This window comes from Copadichromis virginalis, linkage group LG18, assembly GCF_057382275.1.
Source record: "Copadichromis virginalis isolate Kocher_CV1m ecotype Utaka linkage group LG18, C_Virginalis_male_GT1.1, whole genome shotgun sequence".
NCBI lineage: Eukaryota > Metazoa > Chordata > Actinopteri > Cichliformes > Cichlidae > Copadichromis > Copadichromis virginalis.
In genome coordinates, this window is record NC_140635.1 from 21853739 (window position 1) to 21874480 (window position 20742).

The window sequence follows — 20742 nt, forward strand, 5'->3', positions numbered from 1 at the left end:
TACATGTACAACAAAATTGTAGAGAAATATATAAAAAAAATATATAAAATATAAATATAAAAACAAAAGTGAAAAGCACAACTGCACCCAATTATTCTATACACTAGTTCAGTGTTACCGTCTGGAGTGCTCACTCTGTAAAAGGCCTGATTAGCTAAGCACAAGTTAATAATGGGTGCAAGTAAACTTTACAGTACCAGAGTCTGCATTACAATTCACATCACAGTTCATATCAATTCACACCAAGAGATGAAAACAGATGAAGCGCATGCCAGTCTTTAATGTCAGGGAGAACACTTTTCATTCTGCCGGTACCATGTCTGCTGCTCCTTTATTTAAAATGAATCTACGAGACCACAGAGAGTCAAGCAATTCTTCCAACCCCTCCTCTTCCTCCTCTTTATTCGCTCCATCCAACCCTATGGGACGAGTGAGTGAGTCAGAAGCATAATGCTCCCTTATTAGCCCACTGATTCTGACGCACGCACGCACACACACACACACGCACGCACGCACGCACGCACGCACACACACACACACACACACAGAAGAGTGGCTCTACCACAAAGACAACAACAGCAAGGAAACAGTGAAGGACATCTTTCACATTATATATGTGGTTAGTTTGTGAGCGTGCGTGTGCGTGTGTGTATATGTGCGTGTTCCCGTGCTTGTCCTCGGTTTGCTCTCTGACACTTTATTCCTACTTCTTTTTTTTTTGCTCCTTTCTTTCTCCCTCTCCTTGCTTTGCTCGTCTCTCTCTCTCACTCTCTCGCTCTCTCCCTGCCTACTTATGACTCAGAGGTGCGCAAAAAACTTTCTGTGTTCTATGCGCACACACTACTGCAAGCCAATAAGCCATACTGAAGTTTACACAAGGAGCCGAAGCCGAACGTTAGCTGCCTTTATAACTCTGGAGAAGTGGGTGGTGTCTGGAAAAAAAAAAGATTACATCTGAGGCTGAGGACTGGGATTAAGGTATCCCTGCCCACTACTGGCACACAAAGATATACAATGAACTGTGGATTAGAGGCAGCCGAGGAAAAGGTGAAAGAAAAAGTTTGTTTTTTAAATGTAAGCGTTTGACGATGCATTTACATCACTTGAACTCCCAGTGTATGGGTTTAAATAAATAAATAAATAATTTCAATTACATTTAAGAGCCAAGGTTTTACAAGAAAAAAGAAGCAAAAATATCTCATGTTGAAATTCAGTGAAATGTAACACTAATACTAGATATTAGTAGGCCATACCACTTCATTATTAGTGTGGTATAATTGCATTTAAGTCCTGAAACAAACAGATTAGTTGATACTGTTAAATATGAACATGTTTCTTTGGTAAATGGTGACATTTTCCATTGACTAATTGGGAAGTCGATGAATGTGATGCAGTAAAGTTTTGGTTGATCGTGTTAATCCTCTGTTTCATGCTGGTTTTGTTTTTGGGTTTTTTGGCTGGTAATGTGTTAGGTTGACCTCTGGCTTCACACTCTCTGACGGCAGGCTGCTCCGTGCCGGGCATGGGCACCGCGACCTCGGCTTAGCTCAGCTGGGTCATTGTGGAGCTGGGGCCAAAGTGGAGGTGGGAAAATGTGTGAGGTCTGTTAATGAGCTTGAGCAAAGCGATAGCGGGTGGTGGGGGGGTGAGGATGGTGAAGCAGAAAGAAGAGAGAGAGGCAACTGATACGTCTGGGCGATGACTCACCGATGCTGGGTATTTATAGCATCGGGAGGGAGGTGTGGCGGTGGAGGAGCGAAGTTTGTGGGGGTTTGGGAGGCAGCCAGGACAGCATCATCGCACCAACGGGGAGTGGTGAAGGAAGAGACAGAGACTGCAGAGATGAGGAAGCATCGGTGAAGGAAAAGGGCAGGAGAGGAAAGGAAGAGATGGAGGAGAGGTGGAAGAGTGGCAGAAGGGAGTGGTGGCAGGGTCCAAGAATGAGATGGAACTAGGCTAACTAACGGAAAGATCAGAGGACGAACTGTGGGGAGAAGTAGAGGAGGCAGAAATAGCATGCGCATTTAAAATTCTTAGAACAAAGACGGCTTGTCTTGTTGATAGTGCCACGCTGCAGGGACACTGTTAAACATCCAGTGAGCTCCATGTGGTGCGCAAGAAACACAGGCGCTGGCTTTCTAATAGAACAACAAAGCTACAGTAGGCTATTTCTGTGCTGGAGCTGGTATTAGAGCAACACCCAAAACATATTTAATGACTCACATTTGCAACAAAAAAAACACTTTTCCCAGCAGCTTTGCATTAAAAAAAAAACTGTGTTTGCAGAGGAAGACTGGAAAAGGTGTCACGCTTTAATGAACATGACAATCATCTCTGTTACCAAGACAGTGTGGGTTACAGTTAAGCAAATTAGGAACATATTAGACTGTTAAGAACAACTAATTAGGGAGGCAAAAAGAGCAGCTGGAAAGGCAAAAATGTTGATGGATCATTCCTTTTCTTTTTTCTGTGAATATGTGCATTATTAATTCCAAACAGCTTCTCATATGGCCACAATAAATCTGATTAAATTGAATGTTTTCTGATTCATATTCTACAGTTTTAAAAAACAGGTTACTGTGGCGTGTGCTCGCTCTTATTCTTCTCTCTTCATTGACAGGATTTCTTCATCAATAAACACATCCTCACTGGGCCTCTGGTGACGTCAGCCAGTGCGTCATGCTGAATCCCTCACCATAGACACGAATCTGAGCACGTGTGCTCATATACGCATGCATGCGCAGCCACACACACATACACACATCCTCTCAGTATGATTCAGAACAACATGGCGAGTGCTCGCATTCATTAATATGTACAGTGTAAAGAAGCATGGGGTATGAAAGGTAACAACAAGGAGTGAAAAGAGTGATGCTGAGGTTGAGAGGCTAGTTGGGGGCACTGCTGAAAAGGGCTGAAGAGAAGTTAAAAGGAGAAGGGAAAAAATGTGGTTGCTAAAGAATCAGGCTGTGACGGTGGAGACAGCCAGGTAGGCATGACTAAAATAGCACCTTTGTCAGACGGTAAGAAAAAAAACATGAGATGAGGAGAGGAAAAGAATGGCACAAAGCCTGGTGTTCACTGGTGTTCACTATGCTTAAGTGAGCTAAAAAAAAAGAGGCACAAAATCATCAGAAATATATGTTTTAAATAGAAGTATGCACTTAAATAAGAGTGAAGGGAATCGTTTTTGTTAAACGCGTAGCTGGAAATTGGCAACGTCATGCTTAAACGTAAGTGCATGTTGTTTATCAGTTGGGAGCAAGTTCCCATGAACCCGGCCAAGACTCCAGGGTATTCCTGACACTTAGCCAAGAAACAGTGTTGGCGCACAAAACCTGTGAAATCGCCCCAAACATTCTGGTTTTGTACTGATTAAAGGAACAAGGTATATAATTGATTAGTGGAAGAACGATTTGTTTTGGCAAGACCCCTCATATTTCCAGTCCTTTTCATGAGCTAACTGGAAAAATTAGAGTGGCAACAACACTCTCATATAGCCTAACTCGAGAAAATTAATAAGCACATTTCCAAACATGTCGAACTATTTATTTTTGTTTTTTAATGGAAGGAATCCAAAGATGATCATTAGCAGAGGAGGAATGGAGGCTTGGCTGTTGAAGCCAGTCTCATTAAAGCAGAGATATTTGATCCAATCCCACAGGTCCTCTCCTGCATTCCTGTAGCATTACGTGGGCATTTGCCCTTTTAGAAAGGCTACGCTTGTATTGAATCTCCACCTTGTTTCATTCATTTCTCCTCTGCCCTCCCTATGCTGCTCAGCTAGCATGCTTCCTCTCCTTGTTTCTGTCCTTCCATCCTAATGGCTCAGACAACATATTGTGGCTCTAATCACCATCATCTCTGTTCCTGAAACAACCTGCCTCCTGAAGACAAGGACCATGCTTTACTTGCAGTAATTGGCTCAAGGAGAAGGATGAGCCAGATGGGTACAGCAGAAGGAGAAAATGTAATGAATGCACGTCACTGAGAAAACGGCCAGCTAAACTGGAGAGTCTAATGAAGGAGACAAGGATACCAACCTGTGGGAAGAGATGAAGGTGGAGGCAGATGAAAGGCAAGTGAGACAGCGTCACCATGGAGACGTTGGTTAAAAGGAAGGTGAGCCATGACAACGGGCGCGCCATTGCGCGTGCCCTCCCGCCTCATGATGTGGTGACTGGGGGTGGGTGGGTGAAGAGGTGAGGAGGAGTTAAACAAAACAAAGGAGGAGGAGGGGCTGACTACATGCAGCTCTATCTATATCTTCTTCTTTTTTTCTTTTTTTTTTCGCACACAACATTATTTAAGCGCACACACTGAATGCTTAGACCATTCCAGGAAATCGGTGTTGATTGCTGAAGATCTCGGCTGAGTCACAGGTCCTTGAGCTGACTGATGCAAGAATCTGAACTCAGAGCATAAAGTAAAGTAAAACCAAACAAACAAAAAGACCATTTGTCACACAGTGTATGTGTTTGAGTTTGTATATGGGTGTGTACTCCTTTATTATAATGACGGAAGCAAGCCATTGTTGAGCTAGTCTAATTTTCTCCCCCCACATCTCTGGTTTATGTGCAAGGAAACAGCAGCGGTATCACCCAGAACAGCAGGGCTGCTGGGTTTAAACAGGAGTGAAAGAAATATATCATTTCATGATTATAGAGAACTTGCATGGTTTTACAGGTTGAAGAAGAAAGGAAGCAAAATGAAGTCACTTGCTGAAAGAATAATATTTTTAACATACAACCAAGACTGTCCATTAAGCAAATCATTTCCTCCTAGAAAAAGAGGCTCATTCTCAGTATTCTCTGACTACAGGTCAGAACATTGTGACTCTACATCTGTTTGCCTTGAAACCTGTAAATGTGTGGTTTTCATGCGTTTCTCTCTCAGGCCTAAAGGACCCCCACCCTGAAAAATACCAGCTCAGTTAATAAAGTCTGCACTGCACATCTGTGATTCTGAGTCTCTGCTTTGTTAGAAAAATGGCACGAGTCCAGAATCTGAAAAATCCACGAGTCATAAAAGGAATTCATGTCATGTTTTCTCTTCTCCCTGAAAAGCACCTTGAGTAAGAGCCGAATACAAAAAAGGTTCACGATCAAAACAGAGACGAAAAACTTTTCCTGCAAAAGTATGTAATTACGGGTCTTTTAAAGGAGGCTCTTTAAGCTCTTTAATTTTTTTACGAGGCTTATTTTTAATGGGGGGTGGGGTTGGGGGAGCTGAAGATGATAACTCTACTTGGTGAGATCTCCAGATCACAATCTGAGGAGCTGTGAAAGAGCTGGGTTGGAACACAGCGCCCTGACCTCAGCTCTTCTGATTTACCAGGACACCCTGACTGCCATGCTGTTGTTGTTTTTAAAATTATTTAGATAGTGCAGAACATCTTTGAGTTATTTTATCTGAAGGCAGAGCAGATGTAGAAGGAGGCTCAGAGAAATATTTCAGTGGAAAGATAAACTTCAGAACTGAATTAATGGAAGGGCGCCTCCAAAGCATACTTCTGTGTAACTTAGCAACCAAAGGAGGGAATGGTATCATCAACACTTTGCCAAAATGATTTCTGTTTTGTCTAATAATGGGCTTTGCTATCGATAGACTTATAGAGTTCAATGGAGAGAAAGAAGAAGAAGGGCACTGAAGAAGCAGGAAACAAAACCCATGAGAGGATGAGAGTGGCACTAAAGACTCGTAATCTAATTACTATCATTTTCTCCGTGCCCTGATGTTACTCTCATTGATAAAGAGAGAAAAAGACAGAGAGAATGCAATAGTGCCGTTCACTGGGAATGTTTATTTTCTTTTTAGCATCTGAAGTAATTAATCAGTACAGAATGATGCACAGAGACAGCACATCACAAGCCCCGGAGACGAATAACAGATTCAGTCAGTGAATCTTTTACCAGCAGCGGCCTGCTGGGATATGAGTTTAGAAACCTCTGATCCATCACTCAGAATCATCACAGTGCCCAGGGGGGTTGGTATAACTTCCACAACAAGAGATAAACACGCAAATAGAAGCGCACACATCCTTTAAACTCTACCAGATATTTAACAGCTCACGTCACAACATCCAGACCACCAGGCTGTTTTTCTTACTGACCCACAGCTCAGACACTGGCAGAGAAATATCTACTAAAATGTTGCTTGTTGCTTAAACATGCATTGCAGAAGTTATATTTAGAAGTTGAATAGCATTTGAGCATTTCTGACACATCGGCGTGCTTGTTTTTACACTGTAAATGGACAAAAGGCAAAAATTTAAAAGGAGATTGAGCAGGGGACCATTTCCTTCAAACATGATGTGAGACAGCTCTCATTCACCCTGTCACTTTCACTCACGCACACAAGACATCGGCCAGCATCACGGCCAACAAATGAGCCAAAAATTGATCTTCAAGTAGTTCTGTGTGCTTGTTCACTTTCAGCAAAACAGATAGGCGACAGTAAGCATGTTCCATCATCAGTTTCTTAATATGCATGCAGGAAAATGTGCCCTTTTGAAGAGAGACACAGTTCAACTCAATTTATACAGCAGCGATGCGACTGCTGTGACCTCTGACACCGCTGCCGTCCCCCATGGCGATGGCTGTTTCTAAATGGAGAGTCACCACGTCCAGTGTGTGATGCTGAGAGCTAACACATTCTCCAAACACCACCACACCTCTCCTCCTTTCCCTTTAACTGTGTTTTGATCTGTGATTCAGTTTTTTTCCATTTGCTCCCCCCTCTCACACCCACACCCACACCGAGATGGACTTAAACAAGGCAGCAGGCACAGCAGCACAGTGGGTCTTTCAACGTCACGAGGGTCTCTGCAGCTCTTCAGCCGTACGTGACAGGCAGCTGACGGCACAGTCGAGTTTCAAAAGCACCTTCCTCCCTCCCCCATCCCTCTGTGACTTTTGGTACTGAGGATAAAGTAAAAGCAGTTTTTCTTTCTTTAAGAGATGTGAAAGGATGGAAAATATGAAACGATAGAGCAGGACAGCGGATGCAATTAGATGTGAGATGGAAATAGGGCAGGAAAGGCAGAGCTGGGCTGAAATGAAAGAGTACTTGTATGTGTGGGATGTCAGAGGACGCTGACCTGAAGCTCTTTAGAGACTTGAGATGTTGTTGGAGCATCAGAGGAGGGTTGTAAGGAGACACTTGAAACGAAAACATGAAACGGGAATACTACAGGAATGTTACTGTTCACATCAACTTAAATATATTAAGGTATTCAAACATGTGGATAAAGTATAACAAGTCTGTGTGGCATCTGTTCATGTACTGTAGAACCTTGGACACCTCGTGTAGTGCTCTTGATTGGTTTAGCATGAAGGCGTCACTGTGCGATAACAGTGATAGCCCAAGTGTTTAATAAGGCTTTTGATCTCACCATAAACTTCACCTGTCGCCACCTTTTATCTCGTCTGCTGTAGACCTTTACACCTTGTGGTCCTGCGGAATGCCGGAGCTTCTGGCCCCCAACAGAGGCCCAGTGTTTATCACATCTCTGTCATCGAAGGGAGAGAGAAAGAGAGAGCAGGAGAAGGAGGAGGGGTTTGGTGGGGGCTGCTCAACTGCGACAGCAACTCCGCGGTGGTTTTAGCCTGTGAGTCATCGCTAGAGGGTTTAACTCTTCCGATGCCAAGTTGAGAACGTGCAGCGATGTTGTTTTTCATGACCAAAAGTGCATTTTTAAGAACCTCTCGTTATAAAGAGGGATTTGGCGTTGGCACATTTAGTTCTACATCTCATAAAACTGGCGCCTAAGAGTTGGTTTCACTTCAGTCAAATCAGCTCTCCTGTACATGCAAAGTTAACATTTTCATTGTTTCCACAGCTGAATCTAACAAACGGCTTTATTTCTTTTTGTTTTTCCCAAGCAGCAGCTCCAAACATCCTTCCTGTCAGCATCTTCTACACAGCGCTGCTGTGCAACAGACAACGTCCAAGGCTATTTTTAAACGCAGCTATTAGTATGCCATATCATAAACCTGAATCATTTATATGGATTTTTAGGGCCGGTTATTGCGTGTGCTGTGTGATGACGCGGTGGTCAGGTGTTGCCTCATATAACCAGGGGAGCTGTCCGAGTGCTGAAAACAGAAGAGAACAGCACCGCTACTGAGGAGATGTCATACACCCTTACTGCTGTCTGAGCTTTACTGCCAAAGGTAAACCACGATTTCTTTTTTATTTATTTGATTCCGTTTTTTTTATTCTGATTCACATCTAGACGGGTAAAATTGAAAGACAGTCTTTTTTCTATTTTTTAAATCACAGCTTCTCGCAGATTTCGACACGTTCCGTTAGAACGAATGAAATAGAAAGAAAACTATATCCTTCTACAGTCGGGGATTACAGTGAGTTGTAATAACGGAGGATTGTTTTTAGTTAATGTGGATGCTGACGGGAGGAAATCTGATTTTTTTAAGACGTCAATAACCAGACGGGGAGTGACTCATCCAGCGATGTGAATGTTTCTCCACGCGCACACCGACACATCGTTCAGTTTGCGAAGCGTAACTCCCCGACAGGCGCACAAACCCCAGATCAAAACAGAATTGTTTACGATCGTGCTCGTTGCTTCCTGATAAGCTTTTAGTTAAGATAACCGAAGAGAGGGAAATAATCTATGATCTTTTCCCCCTCCCAGCTGCTTCACCATCATTGTCCTCTCTCTTGTTTTCCAGGTAATAATTTGCCTATAATGCTGCATTTTCACCACAAGTTGCCCGCGGGGGGAGCCGTGGTCCTGCTCGCCTTCCTCCTTCATGGATGCGCCGTGCAGGCTGCGTCTCTCCCCCGTCACTACAGGCTCCGAGGAGGGGAGAGTGAGGGGCAGCCGGCTGCGTATCAACCCAGCGCCGACATGATGAAAGCCCTGGAGTACATTGAAAACCTGAAGCAGCAACGAAACGGGGGCCAGCCTGAACCCGTGGATTACGACGAAGTGGAGAAGTTCAGGGTCCTGCTTCAGCTCGCCTCGCAGCAGGACGAAGGTCCCGGGGATCACCAGCCTTCCCAGGGCATGCAGAGGCAGGACATTACCGCTGAGCAGCTGATGAAAGCTCTGCTCAGGTCCCTCCAGGATCAGACCGGGAAAGACGCAAAGCTTAGCCCCCCAACGCCGCCGAGAAATGACCGCCGAGCTCACAGGCACCGCACCAAAGATACTGAAATGCCTGAGGGCGCACCAGTAGATTACGGTAACTTCCCCAGACCCCACAAGAAGTACCCACTGATGTTTGAGGACGAGGAAAATACTGACGCTTCCAAGCGGGCCACCGAGGACCTGGATGAGCAGTACACACCCCAGAGCCTCGCCAATTTGCGGTCCATCTTTGATGAGCTCGGGAGGATGCCCACAATCGGTGGGCAGAAGAGAGACGGGGACGACGGGGAGGAAGAAGAGGACCGACTCAGCCTGAGAAACCAGGCCTATGAGGATGTGGCCGGAGGCGAGGAGTGGGTCCCCATGGAGGAGAGGGAAGAGGCGGAGGAGATGGTCAACGGGAGCCATGAAGAAATGGACAGGGCGCTCAGTGACCAGGAGGAATCAGAGAGGGAGGAGATGCAACGCCGGGCCAGCCAGAACCAAGAGGAGGCTGATGATGACACTAAGCTCGTAGATTACTACCTGCTGAAAGTCCTGGAGATGAGTGACCAGACGCAGAAGAGGGATAGGACCGGTGAGCAGAAAAAGAGACTGATCCGTCCCTCTATCGTGGATCCTCGGACCGTGAAGGAGTTGCTGGAGCTTTCCCTGAAGCTGCACGTCCCTCCACAAGACCTTATCGATATGCTGCTCACCGAGGAGCTCCGAAAGCTCCACCGCGATCCACAAGCCGCGGCTCGTTACACGAATGCTGGCCAAACCCCCAAGATAAGGTACTTCAGCCGCAGACTGCCGCTGAAAAGCAAGACTATCCCTGATGATATGGACAGAGAGGACTTTTTAGACATCATCGGGGTAGAGACAATCAGTAACGAGTACCCCGTGGTGCAGAGACCCATGAAGACCTCTCAGCCCTCAGACAGAATGCCTGCTGCGTCCAACCCTGCTGCAAATTCAGGTCCAGTTAAAATCCCCCCTCCCTCCGGACGTAGGGAGAACCTGTTTCTCTCCGAGCTCAACAAAATGCCCCTGAAGCGTGAGGCTGACAGTGACGACGACGACGGCGGTGACGTGGAAGACGAGGTGACAACATACCTGGCGGCAAAAATTCTCACAGAGTACCCCAACACCATCACCAAGCGGGACACCCAGGCGCAGCTGAAGGCGCAGTTCCCGTACGAGCTGTACGAGCGCGCAATGGACTACTTGGGGCAAGTGGACAATGAGAAAAGGCCACTGGTCAAGAGGGAAACCGAGGAGGCCACAGAGGAGAACGTAAAGCCCACAGAAATGCAGGGGAAAGAAAAGATAACGGCTAAAACCTCGGCCCCTCAAACCGTAAACGAAGAGGAGGAGCACCGTGAAAAAACAGTGGCCGGGATGTAGCCAGATGTCCTGCCAGACGCACGAAATTATGAATTTAATATATATACTGTCTGAAAAATAAAGTTTGGTGGACGTGATCTAGTTTACAAATTTCTATTATATGAACTATAGCCGGTATGACTAATATCTCCCTAACGAAAATGAACTACAGCACTCTTACAAATCAAATAATAAAAAAATAGTCCCTACTTGCTGCAAGAACCTTATATTATTATTAATATATAGTTATACAAGAGATTTTAGGTTCCTCCCTTAGGTTGCGAACCTCTTGCGAATCTCAAATTGCCAGTTAATAAAGAAAAAGAAAAAAAAGAATTAACAACCAAACCCAAGTTATTAAGGATTTGTGATGTTGTTGAAGGTTTGTTTACATTAAATGTGTTTGTAAACAGCACTATATTTTCAACTGTAATCAAATGAGTAACGGTAAAGATGCTTATTTTTCATCCATGTCAAAACTATTCAATTACATATGTGAATATTCATGTAAATTATTCAGTATGATGCTGACCGGGAATTTAAAAACACAAGTACACGGCGTATTTGGAGTACTATTGGAATATTATAGGAATTTTTCATTAGGGCAGTGTGCTGGCCTCAGAGCGAGTGTTGTTGTGACTCGTGATATATTCAGGGTTAGTGGATTTAATGTTGTTATTACAGATAATTATTTCCAAGTCTCAATATCAGAACGTCGCCTGCCTTCCAGCCCCTTTCATACTGCGAAGCTCTGTATTGTTGGCCTAACAGTGATTGTGCTATGTATGCTCATTTTTAAACCATTTTTGTACATGTTCAACAATGTGTGATCAATCACAGATGAATAAAGCATCAGCGGTATTATTTTTCTTCTTTCTGAGTTGTGTTGCCTTATTAAACAAATATAAATGTTGCATATAAAAGGAAGCCAAAGCAGCATGTGCATTATTTTGGGGGGGCGGGGATGGCGGGATACAGCGACATATATATGAGTATTCATTCAAATTAAACATTCAGCACCAAGATAACAAGTCACTACTCAAAGCAAATTGCTTATCAAAAAACATTTTATTTGTAACATCAGAAAATACACATCAAATGTATACATTTAAAAAAAAAGAAAAAGCAATCACACCCACACTAGCATAGCAAGTGCCCTTTCTAAAAGACTAACAGTCAAACACACGTTGTATGTCTTGCACATTAAAAACAGCAGGTAATCATTGGTATCAGTGTTATATCAAAACGAGTTCTGTGCTGTAAGTAACTCCGTAAGTTGCTGAGTGATTGGCACACACACAAAAAATATATATATCAGAGACTTCTCAGACAGACTCCAAACATTAATTTCTGACATATTAATACATGATAAATACAGGAAATTTGGAAATCGGAACATCACTTCCTGATCATGATTTTTTTTTCCTTTAAATACCCACCATCTTGTTATTACTTCAAATTTAATAACTGCAATTGACATCGAAAAACCCCTCCCAACCCCAACCCATATCCTCCACACAGAAACGCACCCATACAAACTCTCCTTTCACTTGAATGCATTACTGTTAATGTATATTAGAGTCGCCACAAAAGACATGATGCACAAAGCTATGATTTAGGCAGACATTCAAGTAAAGCCAGATTTTTCTCTTCTGAAAATGTTCAGTAGAATCGAAGTTCGCTCGATTTTCAGGTTCAGAAAAGTATGTGACTGCTATATAGCACATCTTGCTCCCGTCTTCTTCTTTGCTGTTAGTTCATGTCCTTTTGTCCCCCACCCCCACAAGCTAAAATGCAGGTTTGCTCATGTACTCCTCCAATGTCTAAGGAAAAAAAAATAGAAAAGAAAGCACAAGGGATGAAAAAAACAATCAAGGTTCCCAGACTCCAAAAAGTGCAGTGTAATACAAAATCATATCCACAGTCACACATCTACACATCACCTGTTACAAAGTGCTGAGCACAGCAATGCACTAACATAAGCGGAACATCTAACCTTTCTGTCCATATTCAAGGTCATCCAAACAGCTCCACCTCATACCACTCACTGATGTCATCCTGAAGCGATAATGGTCAAAATGAATGGGAGACTAAACTGCATCACTCTAGATAAAAAGTGTTAATCACCCTGACTCAGGAGCACCGAACAACACACCCAGCTACGCAGAGAGCCACGAGCCTACAGGGAGAGCAGGAAGCATCAGCGCTAACATTTAAAGAAAATCTGTCTCACGCTAACACCCAGACAGAGAGAGAGAGAGACATAAGGGGTAAGAAAAACAGCAAAACACAGACCTCTAAAACAAAGAGGGAGCAGCCACTACTATCCACATGCCTTTTAGTTATGAGGAAGACAAAGGCACAACAGGGATCACCACATTTGATTGGATTCTACAATGCACCGACTACTTCGCACGCACACACACACATCACGTTCCCATGTCAGAGCCTCACACAATACTCGTGTTGCTTAAAGTAAACAGTAAGCACTAATTTCAGGTATCTGGGCCTTTCAAAATACCCCACAACCATGATTTAAATAAATAAACAAACTTTGTAATACATTTGAAAACATGGCAACATTGCTTTAAAAGGAGACACTACAAGTGAAGTCTGTTAAATACAATGTATCACCATTAACCTTCTCCTGTTGAGCACTTACATTAAGTATAGTTTTTTGGTATTGCAACTTTTTAACTGAACACTGAAGAGAGCTGATACAGATTTATTCCAGCCTGTCATTCTGTAAGGTTTGCTGTATGTAAGTGCTGCTACTGGAATGGGGATTTCTGAGGAAAACAGCATTTCAGTGTCTGTTTTACTAATAAGAATTAACCAACAGATAAACCGTGAAACTTCCTAAGAGCTGCAAGTAAATAAAAAAAAAAAAAAAAAAAAAAAAAAAAAAAAAAAAAAAAAGGCACTGCCTCCTTAAACATGCACTAATTTGCACAGTGGATAAAATGCATATTTAAGACATTTTATTTACATTAGTCTGAACAAAATAATAATAATAATAATAATAATAATAATAATAATAAAAAAAATCCAAATAGGCCAGAATCTCAAAAATCAACCAGTGCATGAAGAAAACACGCCTATGCCTGCAGTGTCTCGCTTTATACACTGAGCCATGCAACAGATGTTACGTGCTCACACCACAGGTGCAAGTCACAGTGTTTTACTAAGTGCATTTGTGCGTGCATATCAGTGAATCTCACCTCCTGTAACATGTCTGAGGCTTCAATGGAGCGATTCACAATCTGTTTAGAGGTTTCCTGGATCTCGCCTCCCATTAGAAACTCATCCAGGATAAAATAGGCCTTCTCAAAGTTAAAGATAATGTCCAGCTCACACACCTGAGAGGATGACGCAGTTATTAAATTAGAGAAACTACAGAGCAGAACATATTCTTAGATCCAATCTTTGCAGCCTAGTTGAGCAGCAATGTTATTGATTTTTAGCAACACTTTACTTCAGACTACAGCTGCATAACAAATATGAGAAGGTGAAATACATTGCCAAAGTATTTGTCTAGCAGCTCCACGTAGCGATGAATGATCTCCAGGGCTAGCAGCTCATTTTCCTGGCTCTCTACTCCCAAACAGAAATACAGGCTTGCATACCTGAGGAGAATCAGACACAGATGATTAACAGTGGCATTGTGGGGACCAACACCTATTGGAGAAGTGTCAATAAACACGTGAAGCAATCTTACCGCTTATAAACAATCTTTAGGTCTTTCCACTGCATGAAGTTGCAGGAGCGGGGTTGCCGTGCCAGCACCATGGTGGTCATGTCCCTGATGATCTTCTTCTTCTCACGTTCCGACATTGACGTGAACCACTTCTGCAGACGCAGCTTCCCCTGGCGACTGAAGAGCAGCATGAAGCGCATCTAACGACACAAGAGGGCATTGTCAGAGGGGAAATCCTGGCCCGTGTCGAGGCAGCAATGATGACTCACACAAACAAACAGAAATCCACATCAAGTTAATCCCGAGAAACTTTATTAAGCAGCCGGCGCTGCGCCCACACCAACACACACAGTCACAATCAGGACTGCACAAGTGGCTGTGCTGCTGGCACGGTTCATTAGCGAGTAACTTGACTGACCAAACACGAGGGGAAATAAAGGGCTTGACAGGGAGTAATAGTGAAGGTCACTGACAACTGAGGAAGTGGCAGTTTTCAAGTGAGCCAGCGAGTCCAGCTTTTGGATGTTTGGATAACGTGTTTCCGAGCACCGGTCAGGTTTGAGTACATATCCAAACAGACATTAGTCTCCTTCATCCCCACCCCCGCGCCGTTTCCTCTCATTGTTAAAGTTAGGCTTCAAGAATAAATATTACTTTGTCTTCAGGCTTTATGGAGCATTTTTCTCCCAATCAGAAGCGAGAACATGCAAGGCTCTCTGAAATATCATCCTGATTTTAGGTTTCATTTAAAGAAAAAACAAAAACAAAAATCAGACTCGACTTTAAGAGTACCAGGTTTTTGCTTGCAAGAAAACAAAAGAGGAAAAACAGGGGGTTGTCTCAGTAGTGAGGTCTGTCAATTATTTTCTACCATTCAGGTCACCAGTGAGGCTGTAATGCCTAAACCCTGATGTGCAACAAAGAGCACACTTAAAAGCCAGTGGACACCACTGCAGTCATAAAGAAGTATGTGTAGTATGACACAATTGGCGTGTCCTGCACAACATTTATGATTCAGCCTGCTTATGTGTCATTCAAATGAGCAGCTGAGTTCAAGTATCTGAGAAACCCATTAACTAAAGACAGAAAAAAAAAACAATACACGGTTATACAATGTATAAAGAAGAAACATATTCTTCTATTATAGCCATTCAGGCCAACAAAATGAAGACATACCAGTTCTTCCACTACTAGAAATGAACAATACAGAAGGAGATAACATTATTAGACTGAGTGATAGTCAAGCATTAATCACCAGAGATACAGGAAGACTTGATTGTTTAAGTCTACACACCTGTAGGTCATTTACAGGTGTGTACACCCCTTAAGAACTCACAGGCAAATTAATATGTAAAGCATTAAACAGCCAGCAGGGCAACGCTCGACGAGAAGTCACAAAACCTGTTTTCTTACAGAATAGACCTACTGGTAGAGCACACACCTTACTTCCGAGTTTTATTAAAAGTAGGATACAGACAATAAAAACTCAAAGTGGAAACCAAGTAGACTCTCATCAGGCCTGAATCGGAAAACAAACCTGCCCCAGTGTAGCAGGAAGTGCTGTTAGAGGCGCAGTTTCTAGCTTTAGCTACCTGTCAGCGACAGCAGGTGCAACAGGTGAACAGTCGGGGTATTTTTCGCCTACAGTCAAGCGCACAAAACAAACACATTCGCCAGAAACTTACCATTTTCAACACCAGACCGAGGAGCTACAAAACACCGTGAAAATATTTAAAAACGAAGTACTTTAACCCTCACAAAGGGTCAAACTGCCCGGATGGACACATATCTATCCTCCGTGAAGTGAGTACAGGGTGAAACTTGGCTAACTCCGCCCACAATGCCGCTGGGCAGTGACGCGTCATCCGTACTCACAACCATCGTGGATTGGTTATCCTGGGCTTGTATTTCCAGGGATCCGCCCAACCAGGAGCGCCCTTTAAAAAAAACAAAAAAATCTGCCACGTGACTGTGGGACCCACGTTAATGAATGAACTGATAACTGGCGTCGCTTGACTGCTGTCAGGGTGTGTGTTTAAATGTTATTCCCGGTCAGAGTCGGCAGAGAGCAGCAAGCGCATCCCTCTCCTCCCGCCTCATGTGATTATGATCTGTCACACAGCTGCTTGAACAAGGACTGGAAAACTTGATGCACTTTGTTTGGGATTGTTCCTCATTTGAAATCATGTCTCTGTACCGAAATGCCATCTGGTTTTTGAATGGAATCCAGCAATATACAAGGTCAGTAGGATATCATTTTGGTGTTGATCTGCTGTGTGTAGGGATGTTGTCCAAAGATGCCTGGTAAATATCAATCTTTTTACTTGGTATTGTTTTGTTCTGTCTCTCTTTTTTTAAAACTAAAATTAAGATTTCTGCCCTGTGACATGCATTTCATGTTGTTTATTCAACCCTAAAAGCTGCTCCGCAGAGCCATATCAAAGGTCTGATCACTGTGTGGCACAATCATCACACAAACTGCCCTTTATGTACAGTTACAATAGTTCTATTGACAGCTCGTGTGTCTTGAGGATGACAGTCTCATCGTCTCATCATCTCAACAACAATGCAGGCTGTCAATCACAAGCCGCCTTTTGAGAAATGATCAGTCCTCGCCTTGAAGCATTACCTTTATTACATGTTTTCTGCACGCCCGTAGGAAGGGATACGAGGTGGCATCTAAAGAGTTTGATCCCCGGGACATGGATGTGTCGGTGGTGGGGAGGTCATTTATGATTACTGGAGCCAACAGTGGAATTGGAAAAGCAACAGCCGTGGCTATAGCCAAGAAAGGTACACGCCGGAGGGTTGTGTTATCTGTCAAACATCACCACATAATGATAGCAAATAAAACCTGATGCTTTGTCTCCAGGTGGCACGGTCCACATGGTTTGTAGGAACAAAGATAAAGCAGAAGAAGCCAAAGAAGACATTGTTACTAAATCTGGGAACACGGTGAGAATATTGACTTTGAATACAGAAAGTAAAAAGCAAATAAAAAATCCCCTGATTTATGAGAAACAAAGTGATGCCTAATCTTCATATTCTAGGAAGTATACATCCATACTGTGGACATGTCCCAGTCACGCAAAGTCTGGGAGTTTGCAGAGGCCTTCAAGAAGCAGTATCCATCACTGAATGGTTTGGCATGTATCACCTTTATTCTTTATTACAATAAATAGATTTCATATCCTCTTTCCTAAGCTAACTGTGTTAATGGTTTAGACTAAGTTGTGTGATTGGACTTTTCTCTGCTTTGGCAGATAAACAATGCAGGGTGTATGGTGCACAAGAGAGAGCTGAACACTGAAGGGCTGGAGAAGAACTTTGCCACCAACACTATGGGTGAGATTTTCTTCTGATGGTCAGACTGTTGTCTTGCATAACAATTTTTCAATTTTTTAATTTCCTTTTTCAGGGGTGTATATTCTCACACAGACTCTTATACCACTTTTACAGAAGAGCCGGGATCCAAGAGTGGTATGATTACACGCATAAGTGCACACAAACAAAGTGTTCATCTGTATAGTGCAGACAGCATAATGCCACTCTTGTCCACGTTGTAGTGGGTCATGGTGTTGTAAGCACACTGATGTATTTATTCCCCCTCCTGCCTATTAGATCACTGTGTCCTCAGGAGGCATGCTGGTACAGAAACTCGAGGTCGATGACTTGCAGTCGGCAAAGGGCTACTTTGATGCCGTTATGGTCTACGCACAGAACAAGGTAAGACAGGAAGGTGTGGTCCAGAGTTTTTAAAAATTAAGTTTGAATCTGCTTTACATTGCACAATACCATGTCTGACTGGTTATATACAGTGGGGCAAAAAAGTATTTAGTCAGCAACTGATTGTGCAAGTTCCCCCACCTAAAATGATGACAGAGGTCAGTAATTTGCACCAGAGGTACACTTCCACTGTGAGAGACAGAATGTGAAAAAAAAATCCATGAATCCACATGGTAGGATTTGTAAAGAATTTATTCGTAAATCAGGGTGGAAAATAAGTATTTGGTCACCTCAAACAAGGAAAATCTCTGGCTCTCACAGACCTGTAACGTCTTCTGTAAGAAGCTTTTCTGTCCCCCACTCGTTACCTGTATGAATGGCACCTGTTTTAACTCATCATCTGTATAAAAGACACCTGTCCACAGCCTCAAACAGTCAGACTCCAAACTCCGCCATGGCCAAGACCAAAGAGCTTTCGAAGGACACCAGGAAAAGTATTGTAGACCTGCACCAGACTGGGAAGAGTGAATCTACAATAGGCAAGCAGCTTGGTGTGAAAAAATCAACTGTGGGAGCAATCATCAGAAAATGGAAGACATACAAGACCACTGATAATCTCCCTCGATCTGGGGCTCCACGCAAGATCTCATCCCGTGGGGTCAAAATGATCATGAGAACGGTGAGCAAAGATCCCAGAACCACACGGGGGGACCTGGTGAATGACCTGCAGAGAGCTGGGACCAAAGTAACAAAGGTCACCATCAGTAACACACTACAACGGCAGGGAATCAAATCCCGCAGTGCCAGACGTGTTCCGCTGCTGAAGCCAGTGCATGTCCAGGCCCGTCTGAAGTTTGCCAGAGAGCACATGGATGATACAGCAGAGGATTGGGAGAATGTCATGTGGTCAGATGAAACCAAAGTAGAACTTTTTGGTATAAACTCAACTCGTCGTGTTTGGAGGACGAAGAATACTGAGTTGCATCCCAAGAACACCATACCTACTGTGAAGCATGGGGGTGGAAACATCATGCTATGGGGCTGTTTTTCTGCCAAGGGGACAGGACGACTGATCCGTGTTAAGGACAGAATGAATGGGGCCTTGTATCGTGAGATTTTGAGCCAAAACCTCCTTCCATCAGTGAGAACTTTGAAGATGAAACGAGGCTGGGTCTTCCAACATGACAATGATCCAAAACACACCGCCCGGGCAACAAAGGAGTGGCTCCGTAAGAAGCATTTGAAAGTCCTGGAGTGGCCTAGCCAGTCTCCAGACCTCAACCCCATAGAAAATCTGTGGCGGGAGTTGAAAGTCCGTGTTGCTCGGCGACAGCCCCAAAACATCACTGCTCTCGAGAAGATCTGCATGAAGGAATGGGCCAAAATACCAGCTACTGTGTGTGCAAACCTGGTAAAGACCTATAGTAAACGTTTGACCTCTGTTATTGCCAACAAAGGTTATGTTACAAAGTATTGAGTTGTATTTTTGTTATTGACCAAATACTTATTTTCCACCCTGATTTACGAATAAATTCTTTACAAATCCTACCATGTGGATTCATGGATTTTTTTTTCACATTCTATCTCTCACAGTTGAAGTGTACCTCTGGTGCAAATTACTGACCTCTGTCATCATTTTAGGTGGGGGAACTTGCACAATCGGTGGCTGACTAAATACTTTTTTGCCCCACTGTAGGTCATTTAAAGTAATGGAGAAGACTGACGTAAGATGTAAAGAGGCCACATTGTGTTGTTCCTTTTCAGAGACAGCAGGTGGTGCTGACAGAACAGTGGGCCAAAGCCAATCCTGTCATTCACTTTTCTGTCATGCATCCAGGCTGGGTAGATACACCAGGTACACTCATTTGAGCAACAGTTGCAGTTTTTCTTGAACTGTATCTTAATTAGTCTTCCTCCTTTCTCAAAAACCACAAATACAATTAACAGCTAGATCTATTTTCTCCTTGTTTCCAGCCGTTTCTACATCAATGCCTCAGTTCCACCGGATGATGGAGGACAGGCTGCGTACTGTAGAACAAGGAGCCGACACAGTCGTGTGGTTGGCTTTGTCCAGGGTGGCTTCCAGAACACGCAGCGGGCAGTTCTTTCAAGGTAAACAACACAAAATGTGACGGGCTCCACCATATTTTCTGTTAACCTTCTCAGGTCAACTCAAGCATCGTCATCGTCTGGCGCCACCAGTTCTGACAGCTTACATGTGTTGCAGATCGGAAGCCTGTTCCCACCCACCTCCCTCTGGCTTGGACTCACAGTTCGGCTGAGGAGATTCAGAGTTTCATGACTCAATTGGAGAATCTATCCAAAGATTTTCAGTTGCAAGCTGACGCAGATCCCGCTGGACCTTGTAGACCACAGTTTGTCTAGTTTGTCTGCTACGTCATAACCATATGACCAGCTACTGGAAAAGGTGTCGTCGATTCTTAACAAGCCTCCTGTCTACAGCAACAGTTGCATGTTTATGAAACTGCATTCTGTAGTGTCACAAAATATTGATTAAAGACGAAATAACTGACTTGATTGCATGTGCACTCATGTCTTGTATATTTACATTACAAAAACAGATTTCTGACTCGTGCTTTATATTTGGAAATTTGCACAAATGTCAACAGTGCTTAAATCTCAGATGTGCAGTTGATGTTTGATAAAATAGGAAAAAAATGGCTTTTCTGCACCTGATTGCTCAGTCTCCTTTATGGCGCCACATTGTTACATATTTGCACAATATTACGGCAGTATAAACCCAACCTAACAGATGGAATGTGGGGGGGGGGGAAATACCTATTATTATCTCAAATTCAGATAACTGAACCATGAC

General features: G+C 43.5%; 3 protein-coding genes across 4 annotated transcripts; 2 read left to right on the plus strand and 1 right to left on the minus strand.

The window, feature by feature from the left end:
• Positions 1-8087: 8087 nt before the first annotated feature.
• Positions 8088-11356, plus strand: scg2b (secretogranin II b). Its single transcript, XM_085439509.1, has 2 exons — positions 8088-8174; positions 8694-11356. Exon 2 carries the CDS (start codon positions 8711-8713, stop codon positions 10502-10504), a length of 1794 nt encoding a protein of 597 aa, XP_085295635.1. The 5' UTR covers positions 8088-8174; positions 8694-8710; the 3' UTR covers positions 10505-11356.
• Positions 11357-11532: 176 nt separating this feature from the next.
• ap1s3b (adaptor related protein complex 1 subunit sigma 3b) lies at positions 11533-16009 on the minus strand. Of its 2 annotated transcripts, XM_085438405.1 has the most exons (6): positions 15866-16009; positions 14202-14380; positions 14001-14109; positions 13705-13842; positions 12480-12541; positions 11533-12306 (listed from the first exon to the last, which is right to left on the minus strand). In XM_085438405.1, exons 1-5 carry the CDS (start codon positions 15866-15868, stop codon positions 12500-12502), a joined length of 471 nt encoding a protein of 156 aa, XP_085294531.1. In that variant the 5' UTR covers positions 15869-16009; the 3' UTR covers positions 11533-12306; positions 12480-12499. The 2 variants fall into 2 exon arrangements, with proteins under 2 accessions (XP_085294531.1, XP_085294532.1); XM_085438406.1 differs by lacking the exon at positions 12480-12541.
• An 89-nt stretch (positions 16010-16098) lies between these two features.
• Positions 16099-20450, plus strand: dhrs12lb (dehydrogenase/reductase (SDR family) member 12-like b). The gene is made up of 10 exons (XM_085438404.1): positions 16099-16421; positions 16840-16973; positions 17053-17135; positions 17231-17326; positions 17444-17525; positions 17599-17660; positions 17802-17906; positions 19671-19761; positions 19881-20018; positions 20134-20450. The coding sequence occupies exons 1-10, from the start codon at positions 16330-16332 to the stop codon at positions 20289-20291; spliced, it is 1041 nt and encodes a 346-aa protein (XP_085294530.1). The 5' UTR covers positions 16099-16329; the 3' UTR covers positions 20292-20450.
• Positions 20451-20742: the final 292 nt, after the last annotated feature.